Below are 22,967 nucleotides of genomic sequence, written 5' to 3'. Positions count from 1 at the left end.
TCCATTTTGTACAATATTCTGGTCACGAAACATAATCATATCCTTTGTCTTTCATGGATATACTTCCAAACCAATCGCTTTACTTGCTTCAAGTAAACATTTTCTTGTTTTCCCTAATCCCTTGTGGATTTTCTCTTAACATATTCACGTCTTTCCAATAGACAAGAAGCTGATGGTTACCCTTCCACTCCAAATTCAAAAAATGTCTAATGACAAGAAACAATTTTTTTTGGAAAAGTGCTGGTGCCCTCAATTAATGCCATAGTGTTTAACTCGTCAAAACATCTCACGAACAAGAAGATATATGCCTAATAGTAAACAAAAAGAAACGTCAGTCACAGCAACAAAAAGTGTCATGCAATCATAGAAAATTAAATTATCAAATCGTAAGAAATGTCATATTTTGACTCTCATAGACATTAATCAAATACATGAAACATACTGCATAAAGACTTTTATGCCATCCTAGCATTATAAACAGATTGTTACTACGTCGAAAATTGTGCGTAACTGGCTTATTGTGGCACGCGTGCCGATAAAAGCAATGTCGTAGGCTATATGCTATAATGTAATATCGGAATGTTTGGTGTCTTGGTTATGCATTCTACACGGGAAGTAACAAGAAATTAAATGCAGGACAGAAGGTAACGTATCTTTTATGTCCAATCTTTAACAATTTTGTATCACTTTGGAATATCACATAAAACGGATCTGTGGCTCAGGGATTTTTAGTACCTTATTTTACGACGCTTTATCAACATGTGCGGTGCCTCGCACTGAAAGCTAGCTAGTATTTGCTCATATTCGGTTAAAGAAAAAAAAAACGGAAAAAATATCAACGAGGTAATTTGCCTCTACCGGGAATCGAAACTGGGCCATATGATTTCGCGGTCAGACACGCTAACCCTTACTCCTCGGTTGTGGACGAGAATCTATATTAACAATATAAAGGATCATTTATAACGTAACCTACATTACTTTTTACTCAAAGTCAATGCCAAGCACAAATAATCGATAAGAACATATGAATACAATTTGTCATTTGTGGATTCCGAATTGAACTTCTTTAATAATTTTTTCCCACAATTCATAATGATAGAATGCCTTAAAGTGTTGTATCAAACTCTTAGATAATCTTATTATGAAACTCATGAAAATTGCAGCGCTCTTTATCGTTCGTGCGACAAAAAAATATTCATCATGCCATAAACATCAATATTATCCGATAGTTGCATAAATAACAATTATAATTTATTGTTCAATATAAGAATCTTCAAATTCAGTATTGTAAAAAGTTTGTTATCATTATTATTATTATTATTGTTATTATTATTATTATTATTATTATTATATTATTATTATTATTAATATTTTTCAATTATAAATTGCTTAAAATTTATAAGTCAGACTATCTCTAAGTACTTCTGTTCAAATAAAATTGAAGAAAAAGGAAATTCATTCCTCTATATACTGTATTGCTGTAACCTGCACAAACTACAAATGATGTTAATGACTCTAAAGACGACAGCAAAGGGATATAGTGCATTGTAAAGAAAAACAGGGGAACAGGACGAAGGCCTTGAAAATTTGGTTGAAAACGAGGCAAAAGTGATTTCAGACAAAACAGTGTCATATTTCAAATTTCTGTCTCCAGATAAAATTGAATAACTCATAAATAACGAGCACCAGGCAAATGAGAATTAAAAAGGTGGCACAGTTTATTAATGTTACCACCACCACCACCACCACCACCACCACCACCACCGTCTTTTTGCTGGATCAGTAGAAGAGAAGACCTTACGTCCAGCTAAAATAAATGATCATTATTATTATTATTATTATTATTATTATTATTATTATTATTATTATTATTATTATCAGTAGTAGTAGTAGTAGTAGTAGTAGTAGTAGTAGTAGTAGTAGTAGTATTATACTATTTTTATTATTTTATTATTATTATATTATTATTAATATTATTATTATTATTGGTACCTATAAATGTGGTTTGAGGTGTAATCGATCGGCTTTTGATAGGATTCTTTGTTTTATTTCACAGAGCACGAAAATTAGAAAGTAAAATTGAACAATTTAACAAGAAAATTTATTTTTTAAATAACACAATAAGTTTAAATGAAATAATACTTTATGCTATTTATGATGTTATTCAGTATCCATCTTGTCGAACTTATTACATCAGTAATGAAAGTATTTAATGAAGCTTAGTAAATAATATGTGATTGCAATAAAATAACAGAGATTTTGTCATGCGTCTCAAATTTATTCAAAAGCAGAGGCAGGGGCAGAGAAGGCCTGGCGGTCATATATCTACCAGGTTAAATAATTAAACACTAACGGTCTTATTAATAAAGACTCTATATGCAGACGTTTAACTGTCTGATACAATGAGCAGCGCCACCGGCGTGGCTCAGTCGGTTAACGCGCTTGCCTGCCGGTCTGAAGTTGCGTTCGGGCGCGGATTCGATCCCCGCTTGGGCCGATTACCTGGTTGGGTTTTTTCCGATCTTTTCCCCAAACGTAATGTGAATACAAGGTAGTCTATGGCGAATCCTCGGCCTCATCTCGCCAAATATCATCTCGACATCACCAATCTCATCGACGCTAAATAACCTAGTAGTTGATACAGCGTCGTTAAATAACCAACTAAAATAAAAAAAAACAATGAGTAGCTCGTTTATAAGTCGTGTGTAAATTCCTTACTAATATTCACTACATACGTCGTGTATAACAGTATAGCTGTTACACAGCTACGTCATTACTTCATTACGAAAGTAATAGAACATCTGAGGTTCTCTATTGAATCCGGTAGAGCGCTCTAGTGTGCCGTGTTAAGTATCGATAGTACAACTAGCTCTGATCGATTACCACACTATATTTTGGTCAAAGAGTACAAGCTACAGCAATATTATTCCTATTATTCTGTGTTCTTTGGTTTGTTCTTCTGTGGTTACAAGGCAACCATCATCATTAAATGACTGTCGACACGAACAGCTGTTAGAGGGGCGGCCAATTTTTCTCTATATACAACGCTTAATCAAGGGGTTTTCGTGTATATAACTACTGAAAAGGAATTCCCATTGTATACTTACAGCATGTTTATACACCCATCGCTTATGCAAGGGTTATTGGTAACGTTTTCTGTCTCAATTCTGCATACGCCTAGTTTAGAAACTACACACGGTTTATTAGTAAGACCGTAATACTAATACAAAAACACTAATACTAATACAATCTATAACTTATCAGTCACATTATTTAATAAAAATAAACCAAATCTACACGTTCTCTTCCCTTAACATTTTTACCATAATGTAGGCTATATTAAGAGATGCTTAATAACAGACAATGATTCACGTTAGAGATATTTATGGTAAGGTGGATATACATTCTATTATTCCACATTCAACGATCTTATCAAGAAATATCGAGGATGGAGAAAGCAAAACACGTGCTGAAATTATTCCAAAATTAAAAGAATCAATGGAAAAATTGTCATTTCTTTATAAAATTAATATTTTTTAATCTTATCTAGAATTTACACCTTGGTTTCTTTCATATATTTAAAAAATGAGACAATTACTCATTGTATCCATTGTGGAGACTGAAAAAAAAATTGAGATTTTTCAAGTAAGGCATATAATCCGAAACCAGTATCAACACCCGTGTTCTAAAATGAAAATAATTTTGAAATTTTTTCTTTCAATAGACCCATTTGGTATGGGAGCCAGTGGTACTAATATTAAGGAAGAGCCTCTAAGCTTTATAATATAATACTGCTTGAATACATATATAGTTACTTACATCTTCGAGTAAGTTTGTTTCTCCTTTTGATCGATGTAATTTAACCTAGAAAAGGAAAAAAAACTATTAAAATTAATGTTAAAAACATAGTACTGCGTCGGTAATTACCAGCAGTACTTATTGATTTATCACTAATGCTAATAAGAACAAACCAAGGAAACAATGTAGGCTACTGCCATGTTCGTCTGACAAACTGTCAAGAAATCCTTACATCTACGCATATAACATATACATCCAGGATGAATACTAAATGCCGTCTTCGAAGAATAGGTCGTAATAGGCCATATCAAAGCATGCATAAATAAGATAGGAACCAATACTCTATTTTGCAATTTTCCCCAATTGTCTATAGGATCAAATATTATTTCGGTGTGAAACGCTTTTGTATGCAAGATTAATCTAGTCTCTTTCATCACATACTTCAAAATTATTTTAATATTATCCTCCCACCTGTATCTCGGACTCCCAAAAGGTCTTTTCCCCTCCCATCTCACAACTAACACTCTCTATGCACTTCTGGATTCGCCCATACGTACTACATGACCTGCCCATCTCAAAGTTCTGGATTTAATGTTGCTAATTATCTCAGGTGAAGAATACAATGCGTGCAGTTCTGCGTTGTAACTTCCTGTATTCTCCTGTAACTTCATCCGTCTTAGCCCCAAATATTTTCCTAAAACCTTATTCCCAAACACCCTTAATCTCTGTTTCTTTCGATAAGCGAGAGTCCAAGTCTGACAATCATACAGAACAGCTGGTAAAATAACTGGTTTATAAATGCTAACTTTCAGATTTTTTAGACACAGACGAGATGACAAAAGCTGCTCAACCGAATAATAACAAGTTTTTCCTATAAATTATTCTGTGTTTTATTTCCTCTCGAGTGTCATTTAAATTTGTTACTTTTCTCTAAAGTATTTGAAATTTTCCACCTTTTTCGGAGAATAAATCTCCAACTTTTATATTTCCATTTCGTACAATATTCTGGTCACGATACATAATCATACCCCTTGACTTTTCGGGATTTACTTCCACACCTATCGCTTTACTTGCTTCAAGTAAAATTTCCGTGTTTTCCGTAATATTTTGTGGATTTTCTCTTAACATATTCACGTCATTCGAATGGACAAGAAGCTGATGTTACCCGTTCAATTCCAAATCCTGTATGTTATTCTGAACTTTTCTCTTGGAATATTCTAGAGCGAAGGAATATAACGCTTCTATTGCACTCAGATGAGTTCTAACCTGCTTTCTTGCTTGGCTCAAATCGATTTGTTTAGATAGAACTTAATCATCCTCTATCACAAGCTCCAGTTGATTGCTGCTGGGTTTTGAGCAAGTAATCTCAACTAGTTTTATTGATCACTGATATGACTCTGCTTAAAGCTGTGTATTTGGCCTTTGTGGAGGTAATTTTTCGAAGTATTACGAAATGCATGTATTCGTTATTTATACCGTATGTGAAGTAGTAGTTCGTTACAATTTATGACATCGATAGAAATAACCCCATACAACTAAAAATTATTCATGCAGTTTTTTTTATAAGGCAAATATATCTGTCTTAAAATTGCACCTCTTGTTGTAATGATTACGGCTTTAAATGTATCTTTTTTCAAATATATCTCCAAAGAGGTTTGCCCTTGAAATCATTACTCATCATCAATATCATCAACAGCATGGCTTTGGCCTTTGGCTCTTCCGGCTTCAATTATTGTGCTTACATGAAATATTATGGTTATATGGTCTATTATAATTGTACTGAGTTTTTATAAAATGTTGAAATTTACAGTTCAAAAGACTAAAATATTATTCAATGTTAATTAAAATTGATCTCTCCATCGTTTACATGGACGTCCTTGGTCTCTTCTGCCCTTCTGCCGCAGGTGAATTCTAAATGATTCTCCCAAACTATACGCATATTCCACGTCAATTCATGTATATATGAAAATTTTACTTACCCCCTGATCACTGGACGTGGACGCTCGCTGGTCAGCGTATTCTGTCGCTTTCTGATGTCGCAAATTGGGGGATTGCTGCAAAACGAAGTGAAGAATATCAGGCATTGTACAAAAACATGAAAAACGTCTTCAGGCCAAACAATTTTCCTGACCGAAATATAAGTACTCATTGTGGTAAAGTGGAATGTAGACTTCAGCGTTCTCAAAAAATATCTAATGACCAGAAAAAAGTTTCATTGGGAAAGTGCTGGTGCATTCAATTAATGCCATAGTGTTTTCTCGTCAAAACATCTTACGAACAAGATGATATATGCCAATAGTAAACAAAAAGAAACCTCAGTCTCAGCAACGAAACGTGTCATGCAAATTGAAGCAAACACATCACAGAAAATGAAATCATCAAATAGCAAGAAGTCTCACATCATGACTCTCATAGACATTGATCAAATACATAAAACATACTGCATAAAGACTTTCAAGCCATCCTAGCATTATAAACAGATTGTTACTACGTCGAAAGTTGTGCGTAATTGCCTTTATGTGGCACGCGTGCCGATAAAAGCAATGTCGTATTTGTAATGATGTAATACCGGAACGCTTGCTATCTTCGTTTTCCATTCTACGCGCAAAGTAACAGGAAATGAAATGCAGGACAGAAAGTAACGTATCATTTATTTTCAATCTTTAACACTTTTGTATCAATTTTGTAATATCACATAACACAGTTGTGTGGGTTCAACAATTTTTTAATAGCTTATTTTACGACATTTTATCAACATCTTAGGTTATTTAGCGTCTAAATGAAAAGATGATAATGCCGGTAAAATGAGTGCGGAGTCTCGCACCCAAAGTTACCCAGCATTTGCTCATATTCGGTTGAGGGAAAACACCGGAAAATAAACTCAACGAAGTAACTTGCCTCGACCGGAAGTCGAAACCGGGCCACCTGATTTCGCGGCCAGACACGCTAACCGTTACTCCGCGGTTGTGGACGAGAATCTATGTTTACAAAATAAAAGAACATTTGTGACGTAACCTTCAAGGTCGTCCATTACTCTTTGCTGCATGTAAAAGCGAGGTGTAACTAATCGATAACAATATATTATTTCAATTTGTCAGCTATGGATCCCGAATAGAATATCTTTCATAAATTTTTCCCACAATTTATAATGCTAAAATGCCATAAAGTGTTGTATCAACTCGTAGATAATCTTATTATGAAATTCATGAAAATTGTAGCACTCATTATCGTTCGTGCGACAAACATTCATCATGCCATAAACATCAAGATTACCCACTTGTTGCATAAATAACTATTATATTTTATTGTTCAATATAAGAATCTTCAAATTGAGTAACGTAAAGTGTTTGTTATTGTTATTTATATTTTTCAATTACAATTTGCTTAAAATTTATAACTCAGACTATCTCTAAATATTTCGTTTCAAATAAAATTGAAAAAAAAGGAAAATCATTCCGCTATAATTATATTGCAGTAACCAATACAAACTACAAATGATATTAATAACCCTAAACACGACAGCAAAGGCATATATTGTATTGTAAAGAAAAACATTGGAACTGGACGAAGGGCTTGAAAATTTGGTTGAAAGCGATGCAAAAGTGATTTCCGACGAAAAAGTATCATATTTCAAATTTCTGTCTCCAAATAAAATTGAATAATTCATAAATAACGAGCACCAGCCAAAGAGAATTAAAAAGGAGGCACAGATTTATTACAGTTATTATTTTATTATTATTATTATTATTATTATTATTATTATTATTATTATTTTATAATGTATTATTATTATTACTATTACTATTTTACTTTTTGTTCGTTGAATGGAAGAGAAGGCCTACGGCATTAACAATGCCAGTTAAAATAAATCATTATGATTATTATTATTATTATTATTATTATTACTATTACTATTACTATTATTATTATTATTATTATTATTATTATTATTTATTGTTGGTATTGGGCACTATAAATGTGTTTAAGCGTAATCGAACGGCTATTAATCAGATTCTTTTTTTTATTTCACAGTGCGCGAAAATTGGAAAGTAATATTGAACAATTAAACAAGAAAATTTAATTTTTAAATAACAGAATTCTTTAAATGAAGTAATACCTTTTGTTATTTATTATGTTATTCAACATCCATCTTGTCGCACTTGTTACATTAGTAATGAAGATATTTAATGAATCTTTGTAAATATGTGATTGTATATAAATAACAGAGATTTTGTGATGTGTGTCAAATTTATTCCAAAGCAGACAATCTATATCAGTCACATCGTTTAATAAAAATAAACCAAATATACATGTTCTCTTTCCTTAAAATTTTTACCATAACGTAGGCCAGTCTTGCGATGGTGACTAATAATTTCGAGCTAGAACTCTTTTATGCCAGCTGCGCGCGCGCGGAGCTCTTTTACCTGTAAACATTGCTAAAGGATGTACAGATCTTAAAATGCAGCGCATCATGACGGAACGGAAGCGCTTAAAGCTTTCAAGGAATATTTATGCTTCGAACATGGTGATGAAGTCCAGTGTTTGTTGTGTAAAAAAAATATCATTTGCAAAAAAAAGCAACATAAAACGGCATTATGAGACGCAACATGAAAAAAATAGCTTTATTCAGGAGAAGAGAGAAATAAATTGATGTCGTAATTGTCATCGAAGATAAATTAATTTACATTAAGATCAATATTTTGTATCTAGATTCCTTTTATTTCTTTATTTTAAATGTATTGTTGATGTTTTATTTGTTGCTCGTTTCTGGATATTTACTTTTATTGGACTACGTGTATCTTTAATTTAGAAATAATATTTTATCTTTGATTGCACCTTAACTTATACTATTACTAAGCTCAAAAAGCTAATTCACTTTTATTCCAATAACTATTTTCAAGATTTTGAGCAAATATGAACTAAACTTTTTGAAAACTTTGATGCAAGAAACTTTTTTAGTAACGTCAATATAAAATATACTTAAAAATATAATTTCAAAACTATTAGACCTAATTGTATCAAATTTTGTACCGATGATATTATTATAGATCTGTTGATATAGTTTAAATTTCACAAATTTAGGCTGAAATTGTGGAAGTTTTCAAAGTCATACATATCCATACATATCCCCTTAAATTATTGACCCCAAAAATTACGATGTCTCTCAATATCTTAATTTAATCAATTTGTTTTTTCGTGTTACGTGCATCTCACAAATCACTCTAAGAAAACTCATTACATAATTACGACTGGAGAGTGAGGACTACATTTTCATAATCACACAATCGATATACTCTATTTCAATCAATATTGCCATTAATATTTTTTCAATGAATACTCAAAAATACTTAGAGATCACACACGTCGAGCAGGTAGACCCTATTAGTTTCTCCTAACCAATGAAGTGAAGTATTTGCATAATAAATAAATGCTTTTAACAAGAAAATGGTTTACATACAATTAACTTTTCCTATTTCTCTTTTTGTTCCTAAAAAACCTTTCCCTTTGCGATTGGTTTATATATACACATGTATATTAAATAACTGAATAATATGCCCTATTACATAGTTGAAATTTAGTAGCCCAAGTTATTGTAATAATTGCTGGCTTTATTCGCTGCATGTGCATGTACATGCCGGATGTCTACTTTACGATGTTATATAGTGGCTGCGCTATGCGCTCGTGATCAAGGTCGTGCTCTTCTATGGTCATTGGGAGCTAATATCGTCTCACCCCTGATATAGGCTATATTAAGAGATGCTTAATCACAGACAATGGTTGACGTTAGAGATATTTATGGTAAGGTGGATGTACATTCTATTATTCCAAATTCAGCGATCTTATCATGAAATATCGAGGATGGAGAAAGCAAAATACGTGCTGAAATTATTCCAAAATTAAAAGAATCAATGGAATAATTGTCATTTTTTTATGAAATCAATGTTTTTTATCTTATCTAGAATTTCCACCTTGGTTCCTTTAATAAATTAAAAAAGAGACAATTGCTCGTTTTATCCATTGTGGAGATTAAACAAAATTAATATTTTTAAGTTAAGGCATATAGTTCGAAACCAGTATCAACACCTGTTCTCTAAAATGAAATCAATTCTTGAATTTTTTTTTTTTCAATATACAGTTTGACATGGGAGCCAGTGATACTAATATTAAGGAAGAGCTTTATAATATACTACTACTTGTATACACATATAGTTATTTACATTTTCCAAAAGATTAATGTCACCGAATTCACGATGGATGCGACTCTAGAAAAGGAAAAGAAACTATTAAAAATCATGTTAAAAACATAGTACTGCGTCGGTAATTGTCAGCAGTACCTTCTGATTTATTACTAATGCTAATAAGAACAAACCAAGGAAACAATGTACGCTACTGCCATGTTCGTCAGACAAACTGTGACTAAATCCTTAGATCTACGCATATAACATATACATGCAGTGTAAGTACTAAATGCCGTCTTCGAAGACCAGGTCGTAATAGGCCACATCAATGCATGCATAAATAAGATAGGAACAAATACTCTATTTTGCAATGTTCCCCAATTGTCTACAGGACCAAATATTATTTCTGTGTGAAACGCTTTTGTATTGAAGATTTCAGTTCAGACTGTGACTCCGATTTGTCCATATCAAACATCCCGCACTTCCAAATTACACTCTCTTACTCCAAGCATGACCCACACAGGTTTGATAGAAATTAATCCAACGCCGATTTTTTTGTTTTATTGGGTTATTTTACGACGCTGTATCAACATCTAGGTTATTTAGCGTCTGAATTATATGAAGGTGGTAATGCCGGTGAAATGAGTCATGGGTCCTGCACCGAAAGTTACCCAGCATTTGCTCGTATTGGGTTGAGAGAAAACCCCGGATAAAACCTCAACCAAGTAACTTGCCCCGACCGAGATTCGAACCCGGGCCACACGGTTTCTCACCCAGACGCGCTGACCGTTACTCTACAGGTGTGGACTCCAACGCTGAACAACGGGTGAATCGCGCACCACATTTTGAAAACCGGCGTCTGCAAGACGTATGCAATGTAAACATGACATGCTTACCTTACTTCAAAATGAGAAACAGCTACGTATCGTAATGTCAATTTAAACTGTGACATTGCACAGAGAACTCGCTGTGCAGTACTTGAAAACAAATCAACTACAGTTATTTTCTTCGCAGTTCTTGCGCTTAAACGAAGAATTCCGATTCTTTCAGGGACAGATAGATACATGTCGCACACATCACATTGTTGTCGTATTTTTGACATTTAATTCCAAATACTACGCGCTTTGGGTCAAAAGTAACTAATACTCCATTTGACTTCTCGGTATTGCCTCCAATATCTCCATAACTATTCATCATAACATGACGGTTCTTATCTCGAATTTCATCGCCACCGATCGTTTGGTGTGCCTTCGGAAGTGATCCGTCGTTTGTCGGTACATCAAAGAAAGTTGTTATTCGTTGTGGACGGAATTTGCCACTAGTTTGTAGTTCGTAGCGGAACGCAGCGCTTAGTTTCACCAACAGGATGTCGAAACTGGAGTGGACGGAAGAAGAGTGTTATAAATCTTATTAATGCATATAAGCAGCAGGAAACTTTATGGAATCCCTAGTATCCTCTTACCACACACTAAAGTAAGAAAACATGTTTGGAAAGCTATTGGAAAGATGTTTAGCAGCAAGTTAGACGAGTCAAACACTTGCTCCATTTGAAAATTATTTTTGTTTATTTATTTCCAGTGGATACATATTTGTTGTTTATTGTAAGGAAAAGAAAATTGAGTCCCTAGTCCCTACTGACATCATTCCGGAGGGAAAGACAGAAGTTCATAAAAAGATCTGGAATGGGGAGTTATGAAGTGTACGAGTCAACTTGGTTCGCGTATAAACATATGTCTTTGTTTTTCGACAAATTCACGCCCAGAAAAAACAAAGTTCCAACCTTGTGCACACAAAATAATTCATTGGAACTGAAAAATGCCTTTTCGTAAGCATGATGTGAATTCGACAAACACAGAGAAATCTTTCTTTTTAATATTTTAAGATAATTATTGTCAGTGAGGTATCCGTATATTGAAACTTTCCCCTGTATTGCAGTCGTAACTTAATAAAATCTTCCAGTTCCTCAATTATAGCTGTATATATTTCTGGAACAATCCTGGTATCAACTGTTTCGACACTTTCAATTAAGACATTAAACTTGTATACGAATCTCCTGTAGCGAGATTTCGAAGTGTTAATGCTAGCCTTTCCTGAATAGATATTGCTTCTCGCCAGCTTGGAAATTGTTGACCCTATTTTGCACAGTAATATTTCGAAGTCAGTTTCTGAAATGCGACAGAAGTTGTGAAACTGTCCCGATTCCATTCGACGTAAATCATGAAGCAAGTCAGTGCCTCTATACTGATTGCGACTTTCGTAGAGTGGCGTCTGACACCATCGCCTTTTGTTTTTTAACTTTCTCTTTGTTAAACTGCCTATAATAATAACGGCTGCACTTGCTATAATTATATTTTCGTCTACCATTATTGCGGATAATCAGCGAACGTGAATGTTTTCTGACCATTTGCGAATGATTTGTACGTTGCTCCAAACAGCGAACGAACAACGAAGTGTCGCTTCATCATTCGTTCGTTGTTCGTTCGCTAAGTGAGTACCCACCTTAACACGCTCCTGTCTTCGAAGACGACGTTTAGTAATCAGCCTGTATACATACAGAGTGTCCCAATTAACGTTTCACCTCCAATAGCAAGATAAATATTTCAAATATGCACAAACCGACAATTACAAGTTAAATAAAGTTACATCGAAGGACACATCTGATACATGAAAAGGGTTTTTGTACCTGATATAATTTTCAAGATATTAGAGTCATCTTTGTTTTTTTAAATGGGACCAACTATGTTTTGTATTACAAATGATGCGTTAGCTCTGTCTAATAACAACTGGCTATTTTATTGGCTTTTTGAATGTCATAGGTAAGAATACACATTACCAATGTCTGACCAAGATTCGAATACGAGGAGGATAATTCTGGTTAGATTTGTGCGTCAATTAAACCACAATCACAATGTAGGTCCTGTATATTTTAATACTAGTATGTGTTGCACATGGTGAAGTGAGACATAATAGTAGTGTACAATAAAAAATAAATAATTATTCACAAAAACAAAACACAAAATCTCCGGTGTGCAATCAGATTTCTCGCCGATGCCTAATCTTTATATTTTCCAGTACAGAACTGAAGAAATAAGGGTTGTATTGGGTAGTATACAGAATTATAGGTGTGTTCGATCTTCAATTAAATCAACATGATAAGGGTGCGACACACGTTATTTATCTTTGCTCTTACCGGTGACATTCAAACAGTCTGTAAATTAATCAGTTGTTATTAGATAGAGCTAATGGAACAACTGCAATACAAAAGTTAATTCGTTTCCTTTTAAAAATGACATTTATTTCTCATACATTGAATATTATTTCTTTTACAAAAAATATATTAAGGGAAGCTGTTGTCCCTAGGCTGGGGACGCCTCGTTTATTTTCAAACTTATGTGGTGTAATTTTTGTTTTAGCAGTTGATCACTTTAATTTCATCATTCAGCTGTTCTGTGAATGATTTAGTTTTTGTTGAAGCAATGTGTTTTTTAATCTAAAACGTAAGTAATTTTCAAACTAATGAATTATTTTAATTCATTCTTTAGTTACATGATTAAAAACTTAGATTTTTATTTTTAAAACCTGGTATTTTCGCTACGTATCCATGTGGTTATTGGTTTATTTTCGGTACCTGAGACTTGAAAACTTGCTGAGATATATTCTACTAATTTCTGATGTACTTAGCGACGGTGTACCTGGGGAGAACTGTTTTCAGAAGGACTCGTTATATTTTAAATAATTTCGTAAATAAGTTACTCTTATGAGTAATCAAGAACAGTATTTAGTAATGGCTTTTGTGGGGTTTCAGCTTCGGAGGATTTGCCACGAAGCAAATGAAAATTCAAGAGGCAAACCCCGGCAAAACTAAATTATGTTCTTTCCAGAAAAATAAAACTCATAATCATAAAAACGAAAGGCACTTGTTCTAATAGATACGCCAGAGAAAACCGAGATAGAAGAAAGAAAAAAGATAGTTGTGTGAAAAGAGAAATATGACGGATAAAGTTCAAAAATGGAAGAAGTTGAAACCAATGCCATTTTAAGTGTAAATGACACTGAGTTGATTGCTCGAGCGAATTTAGAACAATCAAGAGAAGAAAATTTTGTTCTCATTTTTGTGGAAGGAAAGAGAGCCTAATTGTAATTTTTTGTTTCCAGAATTTGTAAAATGATTTGTGAAACAGAATTCGAAGTTCAGTATCTAAAGAAGACGAAATGGAAATATAAAAAATAAAGAAATTAAGCCTTCGAAGAGGTGGATCAATTCAAACATCTTGGAGCAACAGTAACAAATACAAATGATACTCGGGAGGAAATTAAATGCAGAATAACTATGGGCATTGTCTGTTAATGTTCGTTTGAGAAGCTTTTGTCATCAAGTCTGCTGTCAAAAAATCTGAAAGTAAGAATTTATAAAACAGTTCTATTACCGTCGTGTTCTAATGGTTGTGAAACTTAGAATCTCACTTTGACAGAACAGAGATTAAGGGTTTTTGAGAATAAGGTTCCTAGGAAAAACATTTGGGCTAAGATGAAGTTACAGGAGAATGAAAAAGTTACACAACGCAGAACGCACGTAATAATTCACATCACTTAATTAGGAACATTAATTCCAGACGTCTGAGAATGGCAGGACATGTAGCAAGTATGGGCGAATCGAGAAATGTATATACAGTGTTAGTGTGGAGGCCGGAGGACGAAAGACCTTTGGGCAGGCCGAGAGGTAGGTGACAGGATAATATTAAAATGAATTTGAGGTATGTGATGATAGGGACTGGATTAATCTTGCTCAGGATAGGGACCGATGGTGGGCTTACGTATGGAGGCAATGAATCTCCAGATTGCTTAAAAGCCATAAGTAAGTAAGGAAGTAAGTATCAAAAGAAGTTTACTAAATTTGATAATTTATTTTTTTTTTTTACATGATGAGCAATCAGATATTTTTGACCTTCCTTCAGAGGATATTGTGATCAAACTTCCCCCTTGATAGATAAACGAAGACATACGAGTATAGCAGACATTCCAACATTCGGGGGGGGGGCAGAATGTAATATCTTACCATTGTTTTTAATTGGAGAATTAAGAGAAAGACTACCAGTAGCTAAGCGAGTAGAGCATCAAGTTAATATTAGTAAATTCATTATTCTGAAATTAAAGGATGAGTTAACTAAGCAAAATTATCAGGTCGAAATTTCGAATAGTTTTGCCACTTTAGGAAGTTCCGACGAAGTTGAGGAAGAGTTTGATTTTAATAGCGTTGGGAAAATATCAGAGATAATATCATAATTACAGCTGAGCAGAGCATAAGTTATTATGAAACGAAGAATAAGAAACCGTGGTTTGTTGAAGATTGTTACATGGTAGTAGAAAGAAGGAAACGGCCAAAATTGAAATTCTTACTGGATCCAGTTGAGGAAAATAGAGTTAATTATTTCAATGAAAGACGGAAAGTAAGTCGTCCAATTGGGAATAAAAAGAGAGGTTACTTGAAGAAAAAACTGAATGAGATAAAAACAAATAGCAAGAATAAAAACATTCGAGAATTATATAAGACTATAAAGAAATTTAAAAACGAATATCAGGCAAGGGTAAACATGATCAAGGATGAGAATGGTGACTTGCTTTTATACTCTCTTTCAATCCTGAAGAGATGGAAAAACTATTTTGGGCAAGTACTAAATGTACATACGCCAAACAGAAATGATTGGAACGAAATTAAAATATAAATTTGAGCCATTTATACCGGAACCCACACATTCTGAGGTCGAAATTGTGATATATATTATAAAAAAGTACAAGTCTCCAGGTATCGATCAAATTCCTGCATCATTAGTACAAGAGGGTGGAAGCGCTTTATCTAGCGAAATTTATAAACTTGTACTTGCTATTTGGGAAACGTAAATTGTACCAAAACAATGGGAGGAGTCCATAATTGTACCTATTTTTAAGAAGGGCACAAGACTAACCGTGGTAACGTTCGAGGAATATAATTTTTATTAACGTCGTGCAATATTTTGTCCAATGTTCTTTTGAGAAGATTAACTCCGTACGTAGATGAAATAATTGGGGATAATCAGTTCGGTTTGAGGCGTAATAGAACATTTTTTTTATTCAACAGATATTGGAGAAAAATGGGAGTATAAGTGTACAGTACATCAGTTATTCACAGATTTCAAAAGGGCGTATGACTCGGTTAAGAGAGACGATTTATACTGTGTGAACAGTATAGAGCAGAACACGTTTCACGGCAGGCCGGCTTTGCGCACAGAGGTGAGGGACTCAAGGTCATGCGAGTTGTAAAACCTGTTCTGCTCTATACTGTCCACCCAGTACAATATTCTTACTTAATTTGATATTCACAAGAAACTAGTTCGATTAATTAAAATATATCTCGCTGAAAATTACAGCCGAGTCTGTATAGGCCAGTTTCTATCTCATGCTTTTCCAATTCACTGCGGGCTAAAGCAAGGAGATGCACTATCACCTTTACTTTTTAATTTCGCTCTAGAATATGCCATTGGAAAAGTTCAGGACAACAGATAGGGTTTGAAATTGAACGGGTTACATCAGTTTCTTTCCTATGCGAATGCCGCGAATATGTTAGGAGAAAATCCACAAACGATTAGCGAAAACACGAAAATGTTACTTGAGCCAAGTAAAGCGATAGGTTTGGAAGTAAATCCCGAAAAGACAAAGTATATGATTATGTCTCGTGACCAGAATATTGTACGAAATGAGAATATAAATTTTCGACATTTATCCCTCGAAGACGTGGAAAAATTCAAATATCTTGGAGCAACAGTAACAAATATAAATTATACTCGGGAGGAAATTAAACGCGGAATCAATATGGAAAATGCCTATTAATATTCGGTTAAGAAGCTTTTGTTATCCAGTCTGCTGTCAAAAAGTCTGAAAGTTAAAATTTATGAAACAATTGTATTACCAGCTGTTCTGTATGGTTGTGAAACTTGGACTCTCACTTTGAGAGAGAAACAGAGATTAAGGGTGTTTGAGAATAAGGTTCGTAGGAAATCATTTGAGGCCAAGAGGGATGGAGTTACAGGAGAATGGATAAAGTTACAAAACGCAAAACTGCACGCTTTGTATTCTTCGCCTGACTTAAGTAGGAACATTAAAGCCAGACGTTTGAAATGGGCAGGCATGTAGCACAAATGGGCGAATCCAGTAATGAATGTAGACTGTTAGTTGGGAGATGGCAGGGATAAAGACCTTCGGGGAAGCGGAAACGTAGATAGGAGGATAATATTAAAATGAATTTGAGGGTGGTGGGATACGATGGTAGAGAGTGGATTAATATTGTACAGGATAGGAACGGTTGGAGGGCTTATGTGAGGGCGGCAATGAACTGCGGGTTCCTTAATAGTAATATTATTATTATTATCATTATCATTATTATTATTATTATTATTATTATTATTATTATTACTAAGGTCTCTGTGTACTTAACTTCGTTGTAGAAAAAAGACTGGACATTATATTTGCCCTGAAACAGTAATATTTTAGATTAATAATCTATACCTAATTATTATAATCTGTAGCAAGCTTTCATGAATATTCCAACATAAATGCAAGGATAAATATGTTCTTTGGGTACCTTCCTTTAAATAATATTAAATCACTACGAAATAATTTAATTCAAACATTCATCCTTTGACAGTTTAGTCTAAAAGCAGAACTCCATTTTTTCTTATTGATTATTTTTTGTACGAGTATCTGATAGTCAATTTGCACATTTGATGGAGTTCAATAATTCATTCGTTAATTCTGTATGGTATTGAATTGATTAAAACTGTTTAAAATAAGTATATTATCTTTTAATATAATTGCAATGAATTGTTATTTAATAATTTTTTCTATAACAAAGGAACATAACGCACTCACATGACTTCTCGTCAGCTTTCTTGTCTGGCATACACCGATTTGTTTAGATGAAACTTCCTCATCCTTTATCACAAGCTTCAACTGATTGCAGTAGCAGGGTTTTGACCATGTAATCTTAAACTAGTTATATTGATCACTTGTAATTGGTATGGCTTAGCTTAAAACTGTACATTTGGCATTTGTGGGTTTATTTTATTCGAAGTATTATGAAATCCACGATCTTGTTATTTATCCCATATGTGAAGTAGTAGTTCGTTACAGTTTATGAAATGGATAGAAAGAACCCCATACAACTAAAAAATATTCATGCACTTTTTTATAAAGCAAATATGTTTATCGCAAAATTATACCTCTTGTTATAATGATCATAGCTTCAAATTTATATTTTTAAAATATATCTCCAAAGTAGTTATCTCTTGAAATATTTAGTAAAATATTAATAAGTGAATAAGTTGTGTACACTTTACTTATTTACAGTGTCCAATTCGACACCAGCACTAAGAAAAGAAAACTATATTGGTTATGAAATATGGAAATCTCTTAGACAAAAATAGACGCAGGTGAATTCTAAACACCCGTCCCTACCTGTAAGCAACTTCCATTTTAATTCATATATACGAGAAAATTACTCACCCAGTGACTATCACGTGACTTAAGGGTCTCATAACTGCTTATTTGTTCTCGTGTAGCTCCATTCTCAGAGTAACTTGATCCCTGCAAAACGAAGTGATTTGAAGAATATCAGGCATTGTACAAAAACATGAAATCGTCTTTAGGCCAAACAATTTTCCAGAACGAAATATAAGTACACATTGTGATAGGGTGGAATGTAGACTTCAGTGTTCTCAAAAATGTCTGATGACCAGAAAAAGTTTTATTGGAAAAGTGCTGGTGCCTCCAATTAATGCCATAGTGTTTTCTCGTCAAAACATCTTACGAACAAGAATATATATGTCTAATAGTAAAAGAAAAGAAACGTCAGTACCAGCAACGAAAATGCCTTGCAAATTGAAGCAAACACATCATAGAAAATTAAATTATCAAATCGTAAGAAATGTCACATTATGACTCTCATAGACATTAATCAAATACATAAAACATACTGTATAAATACTTTTATGCCATCTTAGCATTGTAAACAGATTGTTACTACGTCGAAAATCGTGCGTAATTGGCTTATTATGGCACGCGTGCCGATAAAAGCAATGACGTATTTGCAATGACGTAATACCGGAACTCTTGCTGTCTTGGTTTCTCTTCTACGCGCGGCCTAACAAGAAATGGAATGCAGGACAGAAGGTAACGTATCATTTATTTTCAATCTTTAACAATTTTTGTATCACTTTTGTAATATCACATAAAACAGTTCTGTGGTGCAGAGAAACTATATTAACAAAATAAAGGAACAGTTGTTACATAACCTGCAAGGTCAGCCATTACTCTTTACTCAATGTCAATGCCAGGCGCAAGTCATCGATCAGAATGTATTATGAATATAATTTGTCAGTTATTGATCCTGAATTGAATTTCTTTCATTATTTCTTTCCTACAATGTATAATGCTAAGATGCCATAAATTGTTGTATTAACTTGTGGATAATCTTATTATGACACTCATGAAAATTGTAGCACTCGTTATCGATCATGCGACAAACATTCATCATGCAATAAACATCAGTTATCCACTTGTTGCATAAATAACTATTATACTTCATTGTTTAATATAAAGATCTCCAAATTGAGTAACGTAAAAGAGTTTTGATATTATTATTAATATTTTTAATTACATCACTACGTACTTCTATTCAAATAAAATCGAAGAATTAGGAAATATATTTCTCTATACATAGCTCTAACCAACACAAATTACAAATGATATTAATAATCCTAAAAATGACAGCAAATGAATAGATTGTAAAGAAAAGACAGTGGAACAGGACGAAGGGTTTGAAAATTCGGATGTAAACGAGGGAAAAGTGATTTCTGACGAAACAGGTATTTTGTTCTCCTGAAAAATTATGTTTTATGAGTTACACTACTTATCTATATCATGTGCATTATACTGGCTCATTCGAAATCAGTTACTTAATAGGTCTTATACAGTTTTGTAGCGCATTTCCAATCTTATAGTCCTGTTGCTCTAATTTCCTGCAGTCAATCACGTTGCAGGTCGGCTACATTTAAACGTGTGCGTCTTATGATTCGCTGATGAAGACGTTATGCATATCCTAAGGCTCGATAAATACTTAATATAATCGCCCACCATTTTAGCTCTTTCGTTGGCGTTCGCAGAAACCACAGGAGGTCGTCATTTGCCGTTCAATTATTTGCTCAATTACAGTGCGTTTGATTTATTATCATAGGAGCTACGACATGATAATGTTTAACGGTACGGCAAATAGATTCCTCGTCTAGTAGCTCGGCAATGAAAGAACAAAAATAGCGAACGATACTACCTACCTAGACTTTATAGAGCCTTCATTTCTTAAGACGTAAGCAAAGAGGAGGAGTCACGCAGGGAATAACAGCTTCGTGTCTATAGCTATGCATAAGAAGTATTCTCCCTTTCTACACATATACTCACTATTGTCATCTATTATTCACAACTTCCTTATAACGTAGGCCTATATTCAAGTATTCGTTCAGTATATATAATGTTTCGGAATATGTATGATGAGACTTTGTGTTAAATTTTAACATACCTTGTTAACATATCCCACACAGTACAACATTAGCAACTTTCGACATAATTAACCTATACACAAACATACCCATAAAAGATACACCACAGATACTAGAACAAATGCTCAAAAACAACACACCACAAGAACAAATGCAAGAAATCATCCACACCACAGACATCATCACAAAACAAAACTACTTCACATACAATAACATATATTACACACAAACCGAAGGCCTACCCATGGGATCACCCATTTCCAGCATACTAGCAGAAATATTCTTACACCACGTAGAACAGACATACATACAAAACAAAGGCAATAACAAACACGGAGACAACATATATGGCACAGATACGTAGATGACATAGGCCTACTAATAATACTATACAAAGGAAACAAAAGACAGATCCAAAACCTACATCAACACATAAACAAAATACACCCAAAGCTACACTACACATTAGAAATTGAAAACAACAAACCCATAAATTTTCAAGTCATTACAATAACAAAAGTAGACAACAAACACACATTCAAAGTATATAGAAAACCCACAACAACAACAACACACATACATACACAACACATCCAACCACCCCACACAACACAAGCTGCATTCCGAACAATGGTACACAGACTAATCAACATACCAATGAACCAACAGGATTACAAAGAAGAACTAAACACAATCAAATACATAGCACAAGAAAACGGATACAACCCCAACATAATAGAGAACATAATACGTAAGACAAAACAAAACCTCAAAAAACAGAAGAATACAACACAAACACAAGAACACAAAAAAAATACATCATACTAACACACGAACACAAAATCGTACATAAAATTGCAACCTCATTCAAGAAATTAAATTACAACATCGCATACGGAACAAATAACACTCTACAAAAACATCTCAACACCAAACAAATACAACCACAAAGGCGTATACAAACTCAAATGCAACACCTGCAACAACTTCTACATAGGACAGACAGACAGATCATTTCAAACACGTTACAAAGAACACATCACAGCCATAACAAAATTACAAAACACCTCCACATATGCAGAACACAACACAAATTCCAACCACACCTACAGAGACATCAACACAGACATGGAAATACTGCACATCTAATCAAAAAGAAAGAAACTCAACACACTAGAACAATATGAAATATACAGACACACGAAAACACACCCCAACGATATTCTCAACACACAACTCAATTTCAAAATACATACACTCTTTGACTCTACACTACGAACGCACACTCACAGGAAACAACAGGCGCCAACACCAACAACGACCAGTTCTGAAGATAACCCAAAATAGGTCGAAACATGTTCACAAGGTATGTTACAATTTAACACAAGAAAGTCTCATCATACATACTCCGAAGTGATACAGTGTTAAAAGTTGTGTAATCAAAATGTGTGTGTGTGTGTGTGTATATATATATATATATATATATATATATATATATATATATATATATATATAATGTATTGGATAGGTATACTATATTGTAAATGAAGGTGGCAGTTTCGAGCCGAAAACATTTATCTCTTAATATGTGCAAATATAATTTTTAAAGAACTCGGAGGTTCATTGCCGCCCTCACATAAGCTCGCTATCGGTCCCTAGCCTGAGCAAGGTTAAACCAGTCTCTACAATCATATCCCACCTCCCTCAAATTTATTTTAATATTATCCTCCCATCTATGTCTCGGTCTCCCCAAAGGTCTCTTCCACTCCGGCCTCTCTCTTAACACACTACATGCATTTATGGATTCGCCCATACGAGCTACATGCCCTGCCCGTGCTTAACTTCATAGCAGAAAAAACCGCGGAAAACGATATTAGTCATGAAGCCTAAATATTTCAAATTATGATGATGATGATGATGATGATGATGATGATGGTGATAGTGATGGTGATGATGATGATGACGACGACGACGAAAATATGGATTAAAGACCACCGATGAGATATCGTATAAAGTTGGAACATTGACTGAATTAAAGAATTATCAAAGTATTGTAAAACACGATGTGAATATTGTGCGCGCACATATAAAATTATTTACTGAAGGTCTATGGGTCGTTTGCAATATGAATGATGAGAAGTGTTCTCTTTCTTGTAGCATTTATTTTTATATCTAAAGACAGTAAGTCCTAGAGAAACTTGATTAATTACGAAGCTACTTGCCTATTTCATCAAACAAAATTCAATTACCGATAATGAAGGAAGGTATGTAGTTCGAAACTGGTATTAATATCTCTGTCCTGAAATTAAATTTAATTTTGAAAATAAATAAACAAATAAACACGTATCATAAGAAATACACTGCACACAATATACTACACTGTTGAATAATTTTAAAGGAAAAACTT

At 33.8% G+C, this 22,967-nt stretch overlaps 1 protein-coding gene across 1 annotated transcript in view; it reads right to left on the bottom strand.

Moving 5' to 3' along the window:
• LOC138711285 (uncharacterized) overlaps positions 1-18,567 on the bottom strand; it is a 123,503-nt gene extending 104,936 nt beyond the window's left edge. The window contains exons 1-3 of the mRNA XM_069842714.1: positions 18,513-18,567; positions 5,778-5,852; positions 3,820-3,864 (exon numbers count right to left, since the gene is read on the bottom strand). Coding sequence (XP_069698815.1) covers positions 3,820-3,864; positions 5,778-5,852; positions 18,513-18,544 — 152 coding nt within the window. The 5' untranslated portion in view covers positions 18,545-18,567. The remainder of the gene's footprint in view (positions 1-3,819; positions 3,865-5,777; positions 5,853-18,512) is intronic.
• Positions 18,568-22,967: the final 4,400 nt, after the last annotated feature.

This window comes from Periplaneta americana, chromosome 12 (genome assembly GCF_040183065.1).
Source record: "Periplaneta americana isolate PAMFEO1 chromosome 12, P.americana_PAMFEO1_priV1, whole genome shotgun sequence".
Classification (NCBI taxonomy): domain Eukaryota; kingdom Metazoa; phylum Arthropoda; class Insecta; order Blattodea; family Blattidae; genus Periplaneta; species Periplaneta americana.
The sequence above is the reverse complement of the archived record's forward strand: the minus strand, read 5'-3'. Positions and strand labels throughout refer to the sequence as shown.